Source organism: Rattus rattus, chromosome 4 (assembly GCF_011064425.1).
Source record: "Rattus rattus isolate New Zealand chromosome 4, Rrattus_CSIRO_v1, whole genome shotgun sequence".
NCBI lineage: Eukaryota > Metazoa > Chordata > Mammalia > Rodentia > Muridae > Rattus > Rattus rattus.
This window is the reverse complement of record NC_046157.1, coordinates 158,376,454-158,393,818: the sequence shown is the minus strand read 5'-3', so window position 1 is coordinate 158,393,818 and position 17,365 is coordinate 158,376,454. Positions and strand designations below refer to the sequence as shown.

The window sequence follows — 17,365 nt, the reverse complement described above, 5'->3', positions numbered from 1 at the left end:
CCTTGGGGGACACCTGAAGGACTTCTCGGTGGTCTTGCCTGGGCTGTGTCCACCCACCAGGCCAGCACCCTTCAAGTTGAATTCCAAGCAATGCCTGAGGAACTTCAGAGTGAGTAACAAAGGGTGTGGCTCTAAGTCTTGCCCAAAAGAACAGCCTCCATCTGCATTACAGATGGAGGGTTTGCAGAACGGAGGTTCTCCTGATGGCAAATGTGTTTTTAGCCACGCTAAACAATAATGCAGCACATGGCTTACACAGCTTATTCAGAGGTAAAGGCTGGTCATGTGCTGTTGCATGCCTGAACTCACAGCCCTAAGGAGGCCAAGGCTGGAGAGATCTCAAGTGCTAGGCCAGCCTGGACTGTATAGTGAGAGCCTCCCTCAAGAAATTAGCAACAACAACAGAATCAGAACAATGACAACCAACAGTGCTCAACTAAGGTTAAACGATGTCCCCCTGAGCATTTTTCTTCCTTCTTTCCCCTCTCTTTTCACATTGCTAGACTGAGTGCAAGCCAGGCAAATGCTCTACCACTGAGCTACACCCCCCAACTCTCATTTGTGTTTTGGGGGGTGGGTTGGGGAGGGGCAGGAACTATGTAGTTTAGGCTCTCCTTAAACTTGCAATCCTCCTGCCTCAACCTCCTCAGTTCTGAGATTACAGGTGTGTGCCATCATGCCTGTAAGAACATATAGGTATACTTCAGGGCAGGCAGGCAGGCAGGCCAGTGGGTAAAGGCAGCTAGTGACAAGCTTGGCAGCCTGAGTTCGATCCCCGTGACCCACGTTGTAGAAGGAGAGAAATGACTCTCATAAGTTGTCCTCTGACTTCCACATGTGTGCAGTGGTATGCACATGCCTACACAAATACCACCTCTCTCCTGCATAAATGTCATATCTATTAATCTGTCTGTCCACCATCTATCCATCCATCCATCCATCCATCCATCCATCCATCCATCCATCCATCCATCCATTGCTGTACACATAAAAAATAACTTGGAAGCAACAGACCCTGTTAGCTGACTACTATTCACTTCTTCACCAACAGAACATTGACATAGTAATGTGTCTAGTTAAAAATAATTCATCAGGCTGGAGAGATGGCTCAGTGGTTAAGAGCACTGACTGCTCTTCCAGAGGTCCTGAGTTCAATTCCCAGTAACCATATGGTGGCTCACAACCATCTGTAATTGGATCCAATGCCCTCTTCTGGTGTGTCTGAAGACAGCGAGTGTCCTCATAAACAAATCTTTAAAAAAAAAAAAAAATCCATCATCACAGACTCTCTTGCAGCTTGGGGTCACATGATCTTGTTTTGACTCATTAGAAATGGAGGACATCAGAGTGAGTTTTAAAGACAGCACTGTTGGGGATGGATGTAGTTGGCTTGTGTGTCTGGTCCCTTGACTTTACTAGAGATTCTCAGCAGTAGCTGTCAGTTATCTCATGACAGACAGACAAGACAACCAACATGTAAGTGAGGACATCGAGGCAGAGGTACAGAGCCAATGAAACCTGGGCCCCAAGGCTTTAGGGGAGGTCCTAGTGCTGTGTTCATATGGCTGCCTTTGCCCTGAGATCTGCAAGAGGAGGAACATCTGCCTGCATGACCTCGGTCGATGCTGCTGTCTGTCCATGTCAACTTCCTGTCACGTCCCCTCATGTCACTTGGTACTGGACCGATCAAATTTTTAGTATGCCAAGGACACATGGAGCTGAGCTCAAATCCCATCCCATTTGAGCGTAGTAGAAAACTTTGGTTCAGTCAGGTATGGTCAAATACTTGGCTCTCCTAGTGTAGGGATTTACGATGTTGTCAAGAGTGTTTTCCAGTTTCAGTGTGCAGAGGAACCTAGCACGCCTGAGTTTTGTAGGTGAGGCTGGTAGAGCATCGTTCCTAAACAGGTCGCTCAGACATACAGGGTATTCTGAGCTAAAGACCCTTGAGAAAGAGCACATGTAAGAGTGATCTCTGACCTCTCTGCTTTCCTTCATAGAAACGATGATAAAACTTCCTGTGAAAGCTGACCTTCCTTATCAGAAGACATTCCTAGTCGGGAGGGACTTCATGGGCTACGGGAATTCTGTCCAAACACACTCGTTAAATGTTTTTTGTCATCTGTTATCTCTCAACAGAAAACATTACAAACTCATCCTAATGTAGGTGTTAAAAAAAAAAAACCCAGTCTGTGAATGTAAAGGAAATAATTTATTCTGTGCTAACTATGAATGACCATGGTTCAGAACCATGGATTCAAGTCGTCCTGAAGGAGTGGCATGACCTTTTACAGTCACAGAGAGTAAGGCTATGACTCAATGTGTTTACTGTGTGTGTGTGTGTGTGTGTGTGTGTGTGTGTGTGTGTGTGTGTGTGTTCAGGTGGGAGAGCTAACAGGACTTTTCTATTGGTCCCAGATACTGTCTTTATCAATGATGAGGTCTTTCCTACAGGAATCAGATATTATATCTTCACTGCATTCTTGGCTTTGGGGTCCCTTCCTGGAGGAGAGAGAGCTGTGCCACACACTCCCAGTTTCACTGAGCAGTCAAGAGGATGTTACCTGAAATACAGATGTGGGGGAAGTGGCTGGTAAAAGAAGTAGAAGGTAGCTAGTGGGTTGGTTTAGGGGTTTCCAAAGTGTCTTTCTGCCTCCTATGCGGGTCAGGATGTAAGCTCTTAGATACTGCTCTAGCACTATGCCTGCCTGCCTGCCTGTTGCATGCTTCCTGGTGTGGTGAAACTGTAAACAAGCCCCCAATTGGATGCTCTCCTTTATGAGTATCTTTGGTTGTGGTGTCTCTTCACAGCCACTGAACAGTAACTAAGGACACAGCTGTGTCTGTACAGAATTCTCTTGCTTCACCAGAATGATGGGCAGGCACCATGCTGGATGTGAGCACTAACATTCTCTTGTAAGCTCGAAAGAGTAACTTACTCTCCTCTTCAGCATTTGGCATGACCTGTCTCTTTGGTACAGAGGTGTTGTGTGTACAGCTCTCTGGGGGGCAGAGGCAGCATTATGGCTCAGCAGAGCAGGTACCCAGGGACAACTGCCTTCCAGGCCTTTTCTGATGACAACATGAACGCGCCATGCTGCAGCTGCCATGGACCAAGCTGTGGCAAGGTGAACCATATTTCCTGTACTGTGCCAAATCTTTCCTCCCTTTAGCTGTGTCTGTCAGCTACTTGGTCACAGTAAAAGTCACTAATACAGCTAGTTTCCTCATCGCACAGGCAGTTATGAGATGTGACATTAAGTTCTTTTATGCATCACGATTACAAAAGGCAAACCCCTCAGGCTGGTAATTTCAGGTCACAGATCTGGGTGACAGTGGGCAGCTTAGAGGGACGTTTTGAATGGTGGAAGCACTAGCAATGCACGTGTGGCCTTGGTGACAATAGCTCTGCTCCATACGGAGCTGTGTGTGTGATTTAATAAAGATGTTGAGCTGGGGCTCAAAAGAGTTCTCAACACACTCTCTCTCTCTCTCTCTCTCTCTCTCTCTCTCTCTCTCTCTCTCTCTCTCTCTCTCTCTCTCTCTCTGACCTGATACCTGTGAACAGGATTTTATTTGCAATGTGAGTCTTTGCAAGTAGAATTAAGGATCTTTGAAATGAACGGGCCATCTTGGGTTGCTGAGGTGAGTGAGCCCTAAGTCTGGTGACAAGTGCCTCTACAAGAGACAGGCCAGGACATAAAGGGAGAAGGCTGAAGGCCATCAAAGGTGGAGGCAGAGGTCAGAGTGAAGTGGCCATAAGCCAAGGATCACCTAGAGCCACCATGAGCTGCAAGAATCAAGGCAGGCTCCTCCCCCTGAGCTTCGGAGGCAGCCTCCGCCCTCCAAAACGGTGGCAGAATACATTTCTGTTTCAAGCCAGCCAGTGTGTGGTCCTTTGTTCGGTGGCCATGGGAAATGGACGCCCTTGGTCCCCACCTCTACATAAGCAATTCTTTCTGTCCTCATTCTGACTGTGCACTGCTCACACGCTGTAATGGACACCAAGAGATAAGCGAGAGTGTATGGACCTTGTGTGCTGGACCCCAAACCATCCCTCTATAGTGAAAGGGACATACATGCACTGAGTGTGGATTATGGTGAAATGAAACCGTTTCTGAGTGCCCATCTCCTGGGTTTACTAATTGAAAGCCGTCTTTGCATCCCACCAGTATCTTCAACCAAACTGGCAGTCACAGCATACACTGCCTCAGGTTTTGTTGTTATAAACAGTTACATAAGATCCTGCCCACAGCAGTGTACTATGTAGAGGACCAAAAAATTAACTGAGTGCTCTTTTTAGGTTTATGTCTGACCAAGTCACAGCTGAGCCCTGTACTGGCATTTGGGTGCTCTGGAGTCAGAGGTGCAGACTTAGGTCCAGCCCTGCAGGAGCCCTGCCCACTGGCCTCTTCTCTTTTCCTAGTCCTGCAAATGCTCTGAAAATCATGTTTGATCATGCAGCCCATTCAGAGAAGCCAGCGCGCTCCCCGAGGGAAACAGAAGCCTATGCTGACCTCTCACTAGCACCACTGCGGTGACGAGTAGGACCAGAGCCCCTGAGTCAACCCCTCTGGTACATGACACACTCTGGAGACAACGATGGGCACTGCTCAACAGACCTTTCCTAACTGGGAGAGAGTGGCTAGCGCTCTCTTGATTCCTTCAGTCACCAACTTCTCTCTCTCCTTTCATTCCTGCTCCCAAGTCTGTTACAAAGTTGATATGTTTTATATTTTATTAAAATATTTTTGAAGTAGCATCTCATGTACCCTGAGCAGGTCTGAAATTCACATGTAGTTGAAGAGGACTTTGAACTCCAGATCTTTCTGCCTCCTTTGTGCTGGGACAGCAAACATGTGGTGTTTAGAACAGAACCCAGGGCTTCATACATGCTAGGCAGGCATACTGCCAAACGAGTACATCCCACCCCTGTTACAATACAGCTCAACCGAGTCCTTCTACCCTCACTCCTGTAGTTTCCCAGCATTTATGAAGCTTGAAACCCACGTCCCTGCCATCACCCAAAGGGTTCCATGAGTTGGCCCCTGGCTGTCCCTCAACCTCAGGTTCTACTGGTGTAGACTGCCGTGCAGTCCTTGGGAGGGTCTCCACATGATGGGGAAGAGAGAAGAACGGGTTACCATGGAGACCAGCTCCTGATGAGGGCATGAGGGCCCAGCTGGGGGTGGGAGTAGACATGGATGGGTGCTTCCTGCTTCCACTTGACCACACCCATTTTCCCTTTCCTGAGACTCTGGCTCCAGCAATCCTTTCCAGCTCACCTATTTGGAGATTTTAGGAGCCACATCACTGGCTCCGTCAAACATTACTGTCAAAGTGCCAACAGCTTGTTGGAAAGATGCTCTGCCAGTCAGCACAGAACTTCAGCCTAGATTGGTTCATACCCGGCAATTGCTCCTCTCTTTTGAAAGCGTGCAAGTCAGCATCCAGCTGCCTATGCACAGGCTTTCTGGCAGCCAGAGACACCAGTGGCCCTGGTACTACCATCACTTCCTGGGTAAAGCAGCAGGTTCCTCCCACTAGGCTCTTTCCTACTTGATGGTTCACTTATTTATTTTTGGAGCTGGCAGTTCAACCTAGGGGCGCATGAGTGCTAAGAGCATGCTCTATACTCGCAGCCTGGTTCCTTCCTATTTAGCCGGCTGGTCACTGGCCAGTGGCTCCTGGAGCTGGCTAAGCAGCAGAGCTACCAAGGATCTCTTAGGGCAGCTTCTGGCCCTCTGGGAGACAATGACACCACTGGCCACTCATCTGTCTCGAGACACTGCATTCATTGGGCTTTCTGCTGTCTGTTCTGCCCTTTGATTTCTATCCTTAAGGGTCCCTCTTCCTTCTCCCATGCAGGAGAACCCTGGCTCTCAGCCTACTCTCTCCCTGTCCATTGAACTTCAGCCACTACCTGTGTGTTGAAAGCCTCTAGACTGATGTAACACATGGACACGACATGATGAAGCTGGTGGATGACACTGAAGACACTGTGGAGGCGCCTGGCAGGCCCGTTTGTACCCTTTTCTCCAAGCTCCACTCTGACAGGTCCCCAAGGCACTTCAGGGTCACTGAGAGCAACTGGCTAACAAGGAGCTTTTCATAAAGCTAAGATCCACTGAACCTTGTGGTACTGAAGGCATTAAATTATGCCTGTCTATCTGCCCCTCCTCCTGTTCTAGGACACCTCTGGCATGTGTACTTACTCCCAAGTACTCTGTGGTTAGAAGCTTCTCGCCTGAGAGTTCTCCAAGCTGGGGCTGGATCAGTTCATCTTTGTCCAAGTCAGCTTCCATGATGTCATGATCCTCCTGTTTCAAAGAAGACAGGGGTGAGAATTCTGGACACCCACTCAGCTACAATCTCCCCAGAGTGAGCAGGCACCTGCTGTGAAGTAAGGAAGTGAGTAAGGCCAGCATAAAGTCCCACCATGTCTCAGAAGCCATCTGGTACCCGCTCACAATCCCTCTAAGACGAGGGGGCATGGCTGACAACTGTTAAAGATATTTGATGACACTGTGAACCCTGAGACTGTGTTATTTCCTGAAAAAACCTGTTTCTAGTTGTGGTGTGGCTCAGCTGTTAGCATATACTTTAAATCCTTCTGGCTGGAATACAACCACCCTTAATACTACATCTTTAATCCCAAACATTGTGAAGGTAAAGTTAGCTGATAGAAGGAAGTAGCCATGTTTGAAAATGATGTTTAATTGTGAGACAGACAAACTGACAAATCAGAGAAAGATTTGACAGAACAGAATATGCCAACTCATGAGAAGAGAGAGGAAAGGGAAGCTACTTAATAGAGCAGTGCAGGAAGAAGCAGGCAGGCAGTTTTACCAGGAGAGCTGTACAGAGACAGGTTGAAGAGAGAACAAGCTAGACACAGGGGAAGACAGCACAAGCCAGAGACTGAGAAGGAGCCAGGAGATTAGAGCAGATGGAGTTATTCTGAAGACAAGCAGAGTAATACAGGAGAGGCTGAGAGAGACGCTGGACTGAATCAGAGTGGAGAGGAGTTTGGGCCAGAACAGCTGAGTTGAATCAGTCAGCCAGAGCTCAGAAAGAAAAGTCGGAAGGGGCAAGCTTATTCAGCAGGAGGCTGAATAGATTGTATGGAGGTTACAAGCTTCCAGGACTAGGCCTAGGTTAGCAGACTGGGGCAGTGAGCCTCAGCGATGACAGTTACATCAGGCATCTAAAAGCTGTTTATGGACAAGCCCCGAGGAAGTCCGGCTCCCAGGAAGTGCTTCCATAGCTAGAGACATGGAGAGGTCTAAAGGGCCCCTTGGTAGCGGTCACAGCCAGGATATCTCTCTCTGAGAGGTCAAAGAACCATGTGAAAGGCCGTCAGTGAGATCACAGTCAGCTGGTAAACACTTTCACATACAGAGCCTTATGGGGAGGGGACCAGGTGAAAGGCTAAGCAGTTGGGTCACAGACGACTAGTAAGCACTTCCGCATATGCAAGTCCTGTTGGGGCTCTGAGGCAGTACATGAGAAGTTTGGTCTTCCCTAGGGTTCCCAGGTCATCAGAAGAGACTCTGCTCAAGGAATGCAGAGTAGAGTGATAAAGGTCATTCATTCACTCCTTCCTCTGGCCTCTGATGTCACACGTGTGCTTCAACACACACACACACACACACACACACACACACACACACACACACCCCAAAGGGAACATTACTGTTTGGAAAATGTTGCAGTGAAATGCACACACACTATTGTGACTGAGGTCCACCACCTTCCCAAGTCAACCTGTGGCAAAGGAGACTACCCTGCCAAGAGCAAGAGAAGGCGTCGGGAGTGATAAAAATGAAAGGCCGCAGGACTGGTCAAACAAGGCACCTAAAAACTGTATATGGTGGACTCAGGTCTGTATTTGAAGAAACTCTTAGTGCAGAGAAACAGTCAGGGCAGCATCCACCGACAAGGAGGATTTCAAGGATTAGACACACAGCAGACCACAGACTCGGCAAAAAGAGAAGGTGGTTTTGCTTCTGGGAGAAGGCTATGGATACACCCCTGACAGTACATCCACACACACACTTGACAACAGGAGTGTTGTCAAGTACAACTAAAACCCTGAACACTACACATAAACTAAGCACACAAGACCCTAGAAAATGGAGAAAGTGGACTGGTTAGGAGTCCAGGAGAGCCCCATACTTGCCAGCACCCGGAACGTCAATGGCGAAGACAAAATCCTCTGAAGCCTGCTTGCTCTAGGCAAGGGACCAGAAAGGAGGACACTAGAAGGTCAGACACGTTTTCGAAAATAACTACCTTAGAAAGTATTGTGTGACCGACCAGTGACCCTCCAACCGTGCCAGTGAGGGGCTCGGATGCCAGCGCTTCTGCCCGCCAGGACCGACAAAGCGCCTGTGTCTCTAGGGGTTGTGTCAGAGAAAGCCAAGCAGAGAGGTTCCTCCCTACCCAGTGAGTAGACACCAGAAGGAACAGGGACTTCTACTCCCATGCAATAGTAAGTTGGGTGGGGGGCTGTTGGTGGAAGCCTAGTAGGGAACTGGAACCATCTTCCTGCAGCTACATAGTGGGGGCCATCCCTCCGGAACCCAGTGAGGCCCAAAGACTAGACCCGTTAAGTACAAGGTTCAAGGTTCAGTGTTGAGTCTGTCTGTCCTCAAGGGGTACTGAGGTGACTCGTTTTAGTGTCTGATCCCTGTAAACCAACCAGGAGGAGGGTGGAGGGGCAGGGCCTCGCAACAAGGCTACCTCAGAGGTACATAAGCCCCACCAGAGGCATTTCTGTGTCAGCCTGTCCCCACCTCGGGCCTCTAGTCATCTAGCCTTCCACTCTAGGGGTGCTTGCTTGTACAAACTACCAGGGAGGAAAAGCGTGACAGAGTGGCTCATCCTGGGCCAGACTGAGTTTCTGGCAAGTTCTGTTCAGGGCAACTGTGAGCAGCTGAAATTCTTAAAGTTTGACGATTTTAGAATAAATGCCCAGCAGGAAGGTAGGTGGTTCCTTCATGAGTTAAAGGCCAGCCTGGGTTACACAGTGAGTTTCAGGTCATTCAGGACTATATAGTGAGACCCTGTCTCACACAGCAACAAACAAATGAACAGACAAAAAAAAAAAAAAAAAAAAAATCAACCAGGATTTCACTCTTAGCAGGTGTAGTGGCCAAGTGCTTATCTCTAGAAGGAGCAGATGAACCACGGGCTAGGACAGTTCTGACGTAGAACACGAGAGGAGGACTCCGATTTTCTGAGTTACTGTACAGCCAGAGTAGTCCACATTATGTGTTGCTGGCAGAGGGACAGAGGGGATTAACAGAGACTCCGAAACAGACCTACACAAATGTTCTCGACTGTTTTTCTGTTTGAGTCTGGAACCTCCCTATGTCGCCCAACCTAGTCATGAACTCTTGGGCTCAACTGATCCTTCCAAACAGCTGTGATTACCAAGTACACATCACATCGTTGTGCCTGGCTATCTTCCAACCAATTTTTGACAAAAGAATATTGTAAGAGATACGGTAAACAGAAACTATACTGCCTAGGGATAAGGAAAGAAATTGTCTTTATGTGTTCGGTACAAAATGCAGATCTCCCCCATGAATATCTCTGACCTGTGATTGGCTGAATCCTCAGGTACAGAATCTGTGGACACCAAGGGCTGACTGAGGCTATCACTAGGCTGTAAATGAAGAGGGCAAGTGTATGGTATACTTTTTCATTTTCTGCCAAGAGCTTCTTCCACATCAGATGATCCCTTATAGGTTCAATGGCACAGAGCATGGCTCTGAGAGGGAGCGGGGCAAGGATAAGCCAGTGTGGTGTAGCCTTAGCAGGCAGCCCCCAGCCTCCTGGCACCTGGACCCCTGGTGACAATGCTCCCTGAGAGAGGCCAATCAATCCACTGTTGATTCCTTATACATTTAACAGCCTCATGGCTGGACTTGGTTCCCCTCAACATTCCAACAAGAAAAAGCAGCACTGCTCTGAAAACATGGTCCCCTGCGCTCATTAAAGCCATTTTGGGTTGTTGTTGGACTGAGAGCCTGAACCATGTGCTGGAGATGTTATTTGGAGAGGTTCGGGAACTTTAGAACGGAGGGCCTCCTTGGAGGGAGGAGGGCCCTGGGGTGCTGCTTTGCTCTGGTCCTTCCTTGCTGTCTTTTTTGGAGGGCATGAGGGAAGCAGCCTCCCACTGGGATGATATTCTGCACACCTCAGGCCCAAAGCAATGGAAACTTTGAAACCAGGAGCCAAAGCAAACCTTCCCTTCCCTCAAACCTCTCTGTTAATGACTAACACTGCAGGCATCCTGTTCTCTGGTAAATCAGCTCCTAAAACAGATGAAGGGTCATATGTGGTTCTAAGGCTGGGCTGGGGCTACAGTGAGGCCGCCTGTCTTGAACTGTGTGCTGCACAGCCAGTGCTGTCTGCCATTGCTAGAGCTGTCAGCAGGGAAGAGCAGGGATTCTGCCTTTCTAGGTGACCCCTAAAGGCAGGCCGGAAGCAGCACCCAGCACCAAGGCGGGTTCCAGATCTAGCCATTAACAGCACTGCTTCAGTCACGTGTGGGCTGCTGAGGAGCCACCGCTCCATCAACTCCCACCTGAAAGCACTGAGTGGACACCCATTTATTTGAGAACCATTAAGGAGGTCACCTCAAATTTCCTTAGCACTTTGTTCCTTACCTCATGTGACTCAGTGGGGAGTCCTCTAATCTACCTGTTTGCCTGAGGAAGAAACACAGGCCTGGAGAGTACAAAGCTCACAGTGACAGCCTAGCCTTGTGTCTGGCCTTCAGGCTGGGCAGGTCCTTTCTGTCAGGCTTTCTAATTTAGTCCATAATGCCCCGTAGGAAAGTCTGCTTCTGAGGATGCACAGTGGGAACTGCCTGGGTCTCTTAAGGACCCAGGATCCCTGGCGTCTGCCTGCGACTGCTCCACGGGGCAGTGAGTGAAGGAGGGAAGGCCAAGACTATAGCCCGAATCCACGGGTTCATTCTTTTCTCTTTCCTGTTTTTGTCTGTAACAGGTGGAGAATCCATGTCTGTCCAACCCAGAAAACAGATTCTCGTCACAGCTGTGAGCTAAGCCCAGGCCCAGATCCATTCTTCACGGCAAGGGCAGGTACAGGCACCAGAGGACCTGTCATCCTGAAATTTCACTCGAGTTCCCCAAAGGCAATGCTATCCACGAGCCCCTGGCCCGAGGTCACCTCTGGGAGGAGTGAGATTTATGCTGCTGCTTGGCTTGGAGCTGAGTTTACTAAGAGAGCAACCCCTCGGGGATCAAATAGCATGTGTACATTCTGTGATTGTTTCAGGAAAGTGACTGCTCCTTGGGAACCCAGGCGGCGAGCTCTGCGGTCTGGTGAGTGGCAGGCATCTGGGCCAGGTAGTATTTCACCTCCTCTCCAGGGAACGAGCCTTGGAGGCCCCAGCTGGAAATGGGCATGTGAATCACAGTTTCATGAGGTATTGGTAACACACCACTTCCCCGCCAAGAGGGAAAATGAAACACTAAGAAACAACCAAAGTCCACATTCCATCTCACAGAGAAAGAAACTCAGTGGCTGACCTCAGTCAATACCTGCAGAGGTATTGCGTTACCCGGGACAACAAGAACATATGTAATATCCATTCACTTGCAAATCAACCTATACGTACCCCAACTTGCCAACAGTACTCCTGAACTGCAATTGACTGCACGACAAGCTAGTAAGAGTCACTTAAATATTCAGTCAATTTTGTTTTTTTAAATTAACAAGTTAAAAGCTTTTTTTAAAGACTAAAAGTACTTTAAAAACTTGAGTGTGTGTGTGTGTGGGGGGGGAGGGAATGGGCATGCATGCATGTACACATCTGTATGTTTATGTGAGTGTGGGTGTCTGTGGGGTCTCTTGGAGCTGGAGTTACTTGTGGTTGGGAACTGCACTGCCTTGTTTGAGAGCTAGGCATTCAACTCAGGTACTCTGTAAGAGCAATCGATAAGCATTTTTCCTGAGCCATCTCTCCAGCCTCCCCTCACCCCTTTAAAGACAAGGCTTCACATAGCCTAGGCTGGTCTTGATCCCCCTGCCTCCACAGAGGGATGTGCAAAGATCAGAGGTGTCTACCACTGTGCCTGGCTTATGTGGTGTTGGGGTTTGAACCCATGGCTTTATGCACACTACACAAGAATTCTACCAAGCAAGCTACATCCCCAGCCCTGAAAGTGTTTTGTAATTAGGTTTTGCTAATTGATAGTTTCTCCAACCTTCTAGAGCAGGCCAGTTTCTGCATTTGGTGACTAATGTGCACACCACATCAAGGTGAGTTATCTTAAGTTGCAGCTCAATGATATGAGCATAAGAGAAAGAACCAGGGGCTCGTGGATGACTTACAATGCAGAGAAGTGGCTTTCCGGCTTTCCTGCCTCAGTTTCTCTGCTACAACATGAAATCAAATACTATCTGTGTTCTGAGGAACCTCATGTTCATGCAAAATGTTCTTGGTTTAGGGGTTTTAATTCAGGAAGACACGATTCTTCTGGATGCCTCAGTTTTTTCATCTAGTAAATGGAATCACCTAGCTGCCTCCTGACTTATAAGCTGAGGATACTTCTTAAGTTCTGCAGAAGAGACACCAGTCTTTGGCCAGAAAACTTTCTGGAACTATCAAGGAGATCCTGGGTACTGCATAGTTTGTGGGTTGCAATGCGGATGACCGCCACCCTCATGACATCATAGATAACATCAACAGTGGTGCAGTGGAGTGCCCAGCTAGTTAAGAAGCAACAAGAAAATATTTCAATAAAAAGCTATCTGATTTTTAAAAAAGGGGGTTGGGGATTTAGCTCAGTGGTAGAGCACTTGCCTAGCAAGCACAAGGCCCTGGGTTGGGTCCCCAGCTCCAAAAAAAAAAAAAAAAAAAAAAACAAAAACTGGACACCAAGAAAACAAATAACCCATTTAAAAAATGGGGTACAGCCAGGCAGTGGTTGCACACGCTTTTAATCGCAGGATTTGGAGGGCAAAGGCAAACAAATCTTTGTGAGTTCAAGGCCAGCCTGGTGAGTTTCAGAACACCCACAGCTACACAGAGAAGAAACCCTCTTGAAAAATGAGAACCAACTGACCAAATAAATAAATAAATAAGATACAGATTTATATAGAGAATTCTCAAAAGAGAAAACTCAAATGGCCGAAAAACACTTAAAAGAAATGTTCAACATCTTTAGCCATCAGGGAAATGCAAATCAAAACTGAGATCCCACCTCACACCGGTCAGAGTCAAAATCAATGAGTAAAACAAATGACATCTCCTGCTGGTAGGGATGTGGAGTACGGGGCTCTCATCTACTGCTAGTGGGAATGCAGTGAGGTAGTTCTTCAGAAATCTGGGAATTGATCTGCCTTGAGCTCCAGCTATACCCGTCCTGGGCGTATACCCAAAGATCCCTCATCACCACAGAGGCACCTGCTCAACCATGGTCATTGCTGCTCCAGTCGTAATAGCCAGAAACTGGAAACAATACAGATGTCCCCCAACGGATGAATAAACAAAATGTGGTAGATTTACATCATGGAACAACACAGTTCCTGAAACATGAAATTTGAATGTAAGTGGCTGGAACTGGGGGAAAAAGTCATTCTGAGTGAGGTAACAGATCCAGAGAGACCAGTTAGGATCACGACCTGTCAGCCTCCATCGAGACCCACACCCTGACCGCATGCAGGGTGGAAGACCTTGGAACACTCAGCCCGAAAAGGGTGTCTGCATCTCCACCAGACGCTTGTCCTCTGGGCTCAGGGAACCCTGCTCGATGAGGAGATGGAAAGAAGGAGTGTGAGAGCCAGAGGGGACGGAGGAGGCCAAGGAAATAAGGCTCTCTAGACACAACAGGGTGGGTGCACACGTGAGGTGGCAGAGACCTGGGCGCCGTGCATGGGACTGACCAGGTAGATCCTAGAATTGAAACGAGAAATGGACACATGCCCCGATCCCTAACTCAGAAGCCATCTCCAGTAGACAGCCATAAAAATGCATGTTCTCCAAGGGAGTCTCAGTGGAAAAACACCAAGGCTCTTAAGGGTGGGTCCCATGTCCAACACAAACGAACTCAGTAGTTCTTTGTGTCAGTGTTAGGTCAGACGCTAACGTCTGACACATTTTTATTGTTGTGTCTAACCTTACAGGGCCTCTGCACAGACGTCATGGCTCTGGTTTTGTGGTTTATGGCGTGCGTGTCTCTGTCTCTGCATCTATGTTCTTCCTTCAGCTCTCCTCCTGGCTGTGTTGTTCCATTCTGATTTGTTTGTTTTGGTTAAATTTCATTTTATTTTACTATTATTTCTTAGGCATCTGTCTTCTATGGAGAGGCAGATGGGGTGGATCTCGAATGGGAATGGCAGTGGGAAGGAGCTGGGGAGAACAAAGGGAGGAAAATATAATTTTCCATTAACAAGCAAACGAACCCAGAGCTGACCACAGTTCCGGCATGTTCTAGAAGCTAGTGCTGGCAGAGGAGCCTGAGTCTGCTATCACATGCTCGAAGACCTAGAGCCTGTACAAGACACAGCTTTTGATGACAGCGGCACTCGTGCCACTTTTTTTTTTGAGTGTCAAGTGGATGGAAATGAGCTGGAATGTGGACTTTATGAACCAGGCGCGTAGGGTGGTGAGTGCACACAGGGCGCTGCCTCTCGCCATGCGCTGCCCACAGTGGTTCATCAGCATTTAGAAGGGAAGGGCCGTGCTGGTCCCACTCGAGGGAGGGCAGGCCACACCTCACCTCACAGGGATAAGGGTTTTACTTTTGAGATAAGAGTGAGGTGCTCAGGCAATCAGAAGCCCCAAGTCCCATGCTTGCCACATGGGTATGAGATTTTTATACTTGTCAAACAAAACAAAGTCATACATCAAGGCATTTTTCAAATACATGTAAGTGGGTTACAGCGACTCTGCTGTAGGTCCCAGACATTCTGACGACGTTCTTATCTTGGGGCTGATGGGCGCTACAGCTCCAAAAGGATTTCGCTGTTAGGTTTGCTGTTATAGCTGACACACAGATGGGCACTGAATAGGTATGAAGGAGGCTAAAGACGCAGATCATCGTGCTCTGGATCTGCAACATTCCAACTCTTCACAACCACAAAAGTCTAATCAGTTAATCAACCTTGTAAAACCTTTAACCCCCCTGCGGCTTCTTCCTGGGAACTTGAGCTCATAGCTAGATGCATCCATGCGGATTGGTTACCTGGTGAGCTCTCTGAGCGACTCATGAAAGGCACAAGAAAAGAGAGAATGCTCGAAAATCCACTTTGGGAAAGAAGGGCACACTGAATAAGGAAGTGCTTGGAGAATAAATGCTTCTTTAGGGTGGGTCTTAAATTCCATTGTTGGAGGAATTTTACTAAAATTACTGCCTTTATATTCTGGAGGAGAATTTATCAGGTTACGGGAGCACAGTGATAACAATTACTCCAAGAATTAAGAATACCTTAAAAAAAAAAGCCCTTGAGCTGAGATGAATTTAGATGCTCTAAGAGGAGGCTTCCCCATAGCCGTCCATGATCTTATGACACTACAAGATTCTTAACTGGAGGCTTTAGATACATAATACTCCAGACAAACCAGATTCTAAGCCTGGAAACAGAACGAAGGTTGACCACTCAATGCATTTGAAAACTCAGATTCTTCCAGATAGAGTGCAGGCCACAGAATGGACCCAGGTGGTTTCCCATAAGACAAGCGAGAGTCTCTAGTGTGCTGGCTGTTTGAAAGAATTAGTTTGACGAGCGTCTGAACCTGAGACAGCTTTTCAGCAGGCTGAGCTGTAAACCCCACTCTTTGCAAACACACAGCAAAGCCCTCCACCTGGGAGAGTTTGCCGGGTGACCAAGGTGACCAGGCTCTGCGCTGGGATCGGCAGGTGACCCAATGCAAGGGGCCCTGCCCCCATTTGTAGTAGCTTTCTTCTGAGCCTGTGTCCATGCCTGGGCTGTGAGCGGGCTCTGAATCCTTGAGGGATTATGGTGGTGCGGTTGCTACGTCAGCTTCCTCATTTACAAAAATGTTTTCAGCTTCAGGAGGGCCAGTGTGATAACTGGACCAGTTTAGTAACCAGCCCCAAGTAGAAACCTCATGTTTCTGATGTCAAGTCTGCTTCAGGTGCTTGAATTGCTCATCCTCCCCACCCCACACTGAATTCTAAACAAAAAATGACAAGAAATATGGAGGTGCTGTTAATGATGCTATAGCAGAACTGAGACCTAGCAATGTATTTACTATACAGAATCGGGGGTGACTTGGAAGCTTGCAGGGACCAGAAGTGACTAAAAGGTCAGAGGGCAAGGAACTTGCCTTGGAGCAGCTCTGTGTAATCCACACAAGGTGCAGACCGGAGTGTAAGGGCAGCACCATCAATCTCAGCTCCTCAAACAGAAAGACAAGGCCTCCCCCAAGCAGGGGGAAATCACTTCCTTGTTAGTCAGAAGTTCTTTACAGGCTTCCCGTAAGTACTTATATATTTTCCTGCAAAAAGCAGATTGTGGAGAATAGGCAATGTGACTCCCCTCCCTAGATGGCTATTAGATTCTCCCTTGTGGCAGATCATTTAGAGAGCCAGGGACTTGACTTATGCCAGTGCTGTTGTCAGGGTCATTCCTCACATTCCCCAAGAAACTACAGGATGGTCAGAGGGAACTGCCCAGCTCCTGGAGGCATGGCCTTAGCTAGTGCTGTTCCAGACAGCTTGTACTAGAGCAGTGGCTCTCAATCTTCCTAATGCTGCAACCCTTTAATAGTTCCTCATACTGTGACCCTCAACCGTAAGATTATTTTCATTGCTTCTTCTCCATAATGGAATTTTGCTGTTATCAATCATGATATAAATATCTGATATGTGATCCCTATGAAAGCGCTGTTCCACCCCCACCATGGTACTAGACTTTCTGCTATACCAAGCCCCAAGGACTTCCAGAGGACCCTGCACTTATTTCCACCCAGCCCAGAGGGGAACACTTCCTTTCAGTGGCCTAGCACAAGGTGCTGAATACAAGCTCTGGTCAGGCTGCTAAGGCTCCCTTAGTGAGCTGCTGGGACGTAGTCCTGTGCTGTCTCCTCTGGCATTGCAACACTGGGCTTAGTGACAGGCTTCTGTAGTCAAGGAAAACAGCAAACAGGGCACAGCATGGTGCTAGTGGCTGAGGGGTCAGCAGGCTGAGCTGTGAAGGGGAAGTAGTTGCAGAGTCAGGAGTCCAGGGCAGAAGATAGCAGACGAGAAATGACCAGAGAGGGCCGAGAGCTGAAATGGAACAGTAGAGGCTAAGAAGCCAGGGAGAGGAACTGCAGGCCCTGGCTACTGGAGAAGCCGCAGGTGGCTGTCACATCTTC

The 17,365-nt window shown here is 48.2% G+C and overlaps 1 protein-coding gene across 1 annotated transcript in view; it reads right to left on the bottom strand.

Annotated features, from left to right (window-relative positions):
* Armc9 (armadillo repeat containing 9) overlaps positions 1 to 17,365 on the bottom strand; it is a 126,482-nt gene that overhangs the window by 24,911 nt on the left and 84,206 nt on the right. Inside the window, exon 20 of the mRNA XM_032901528.1 lies at positions 6,216 to 6,320. Within this exon, the coding sequence (XP_032757419.1) occupies positions 6,216 to 6,320 (105 nt within the window). The remainder of the gene's footprint in view (positions 1 to 6,215; positions 6,321 to 17,365) is intronic.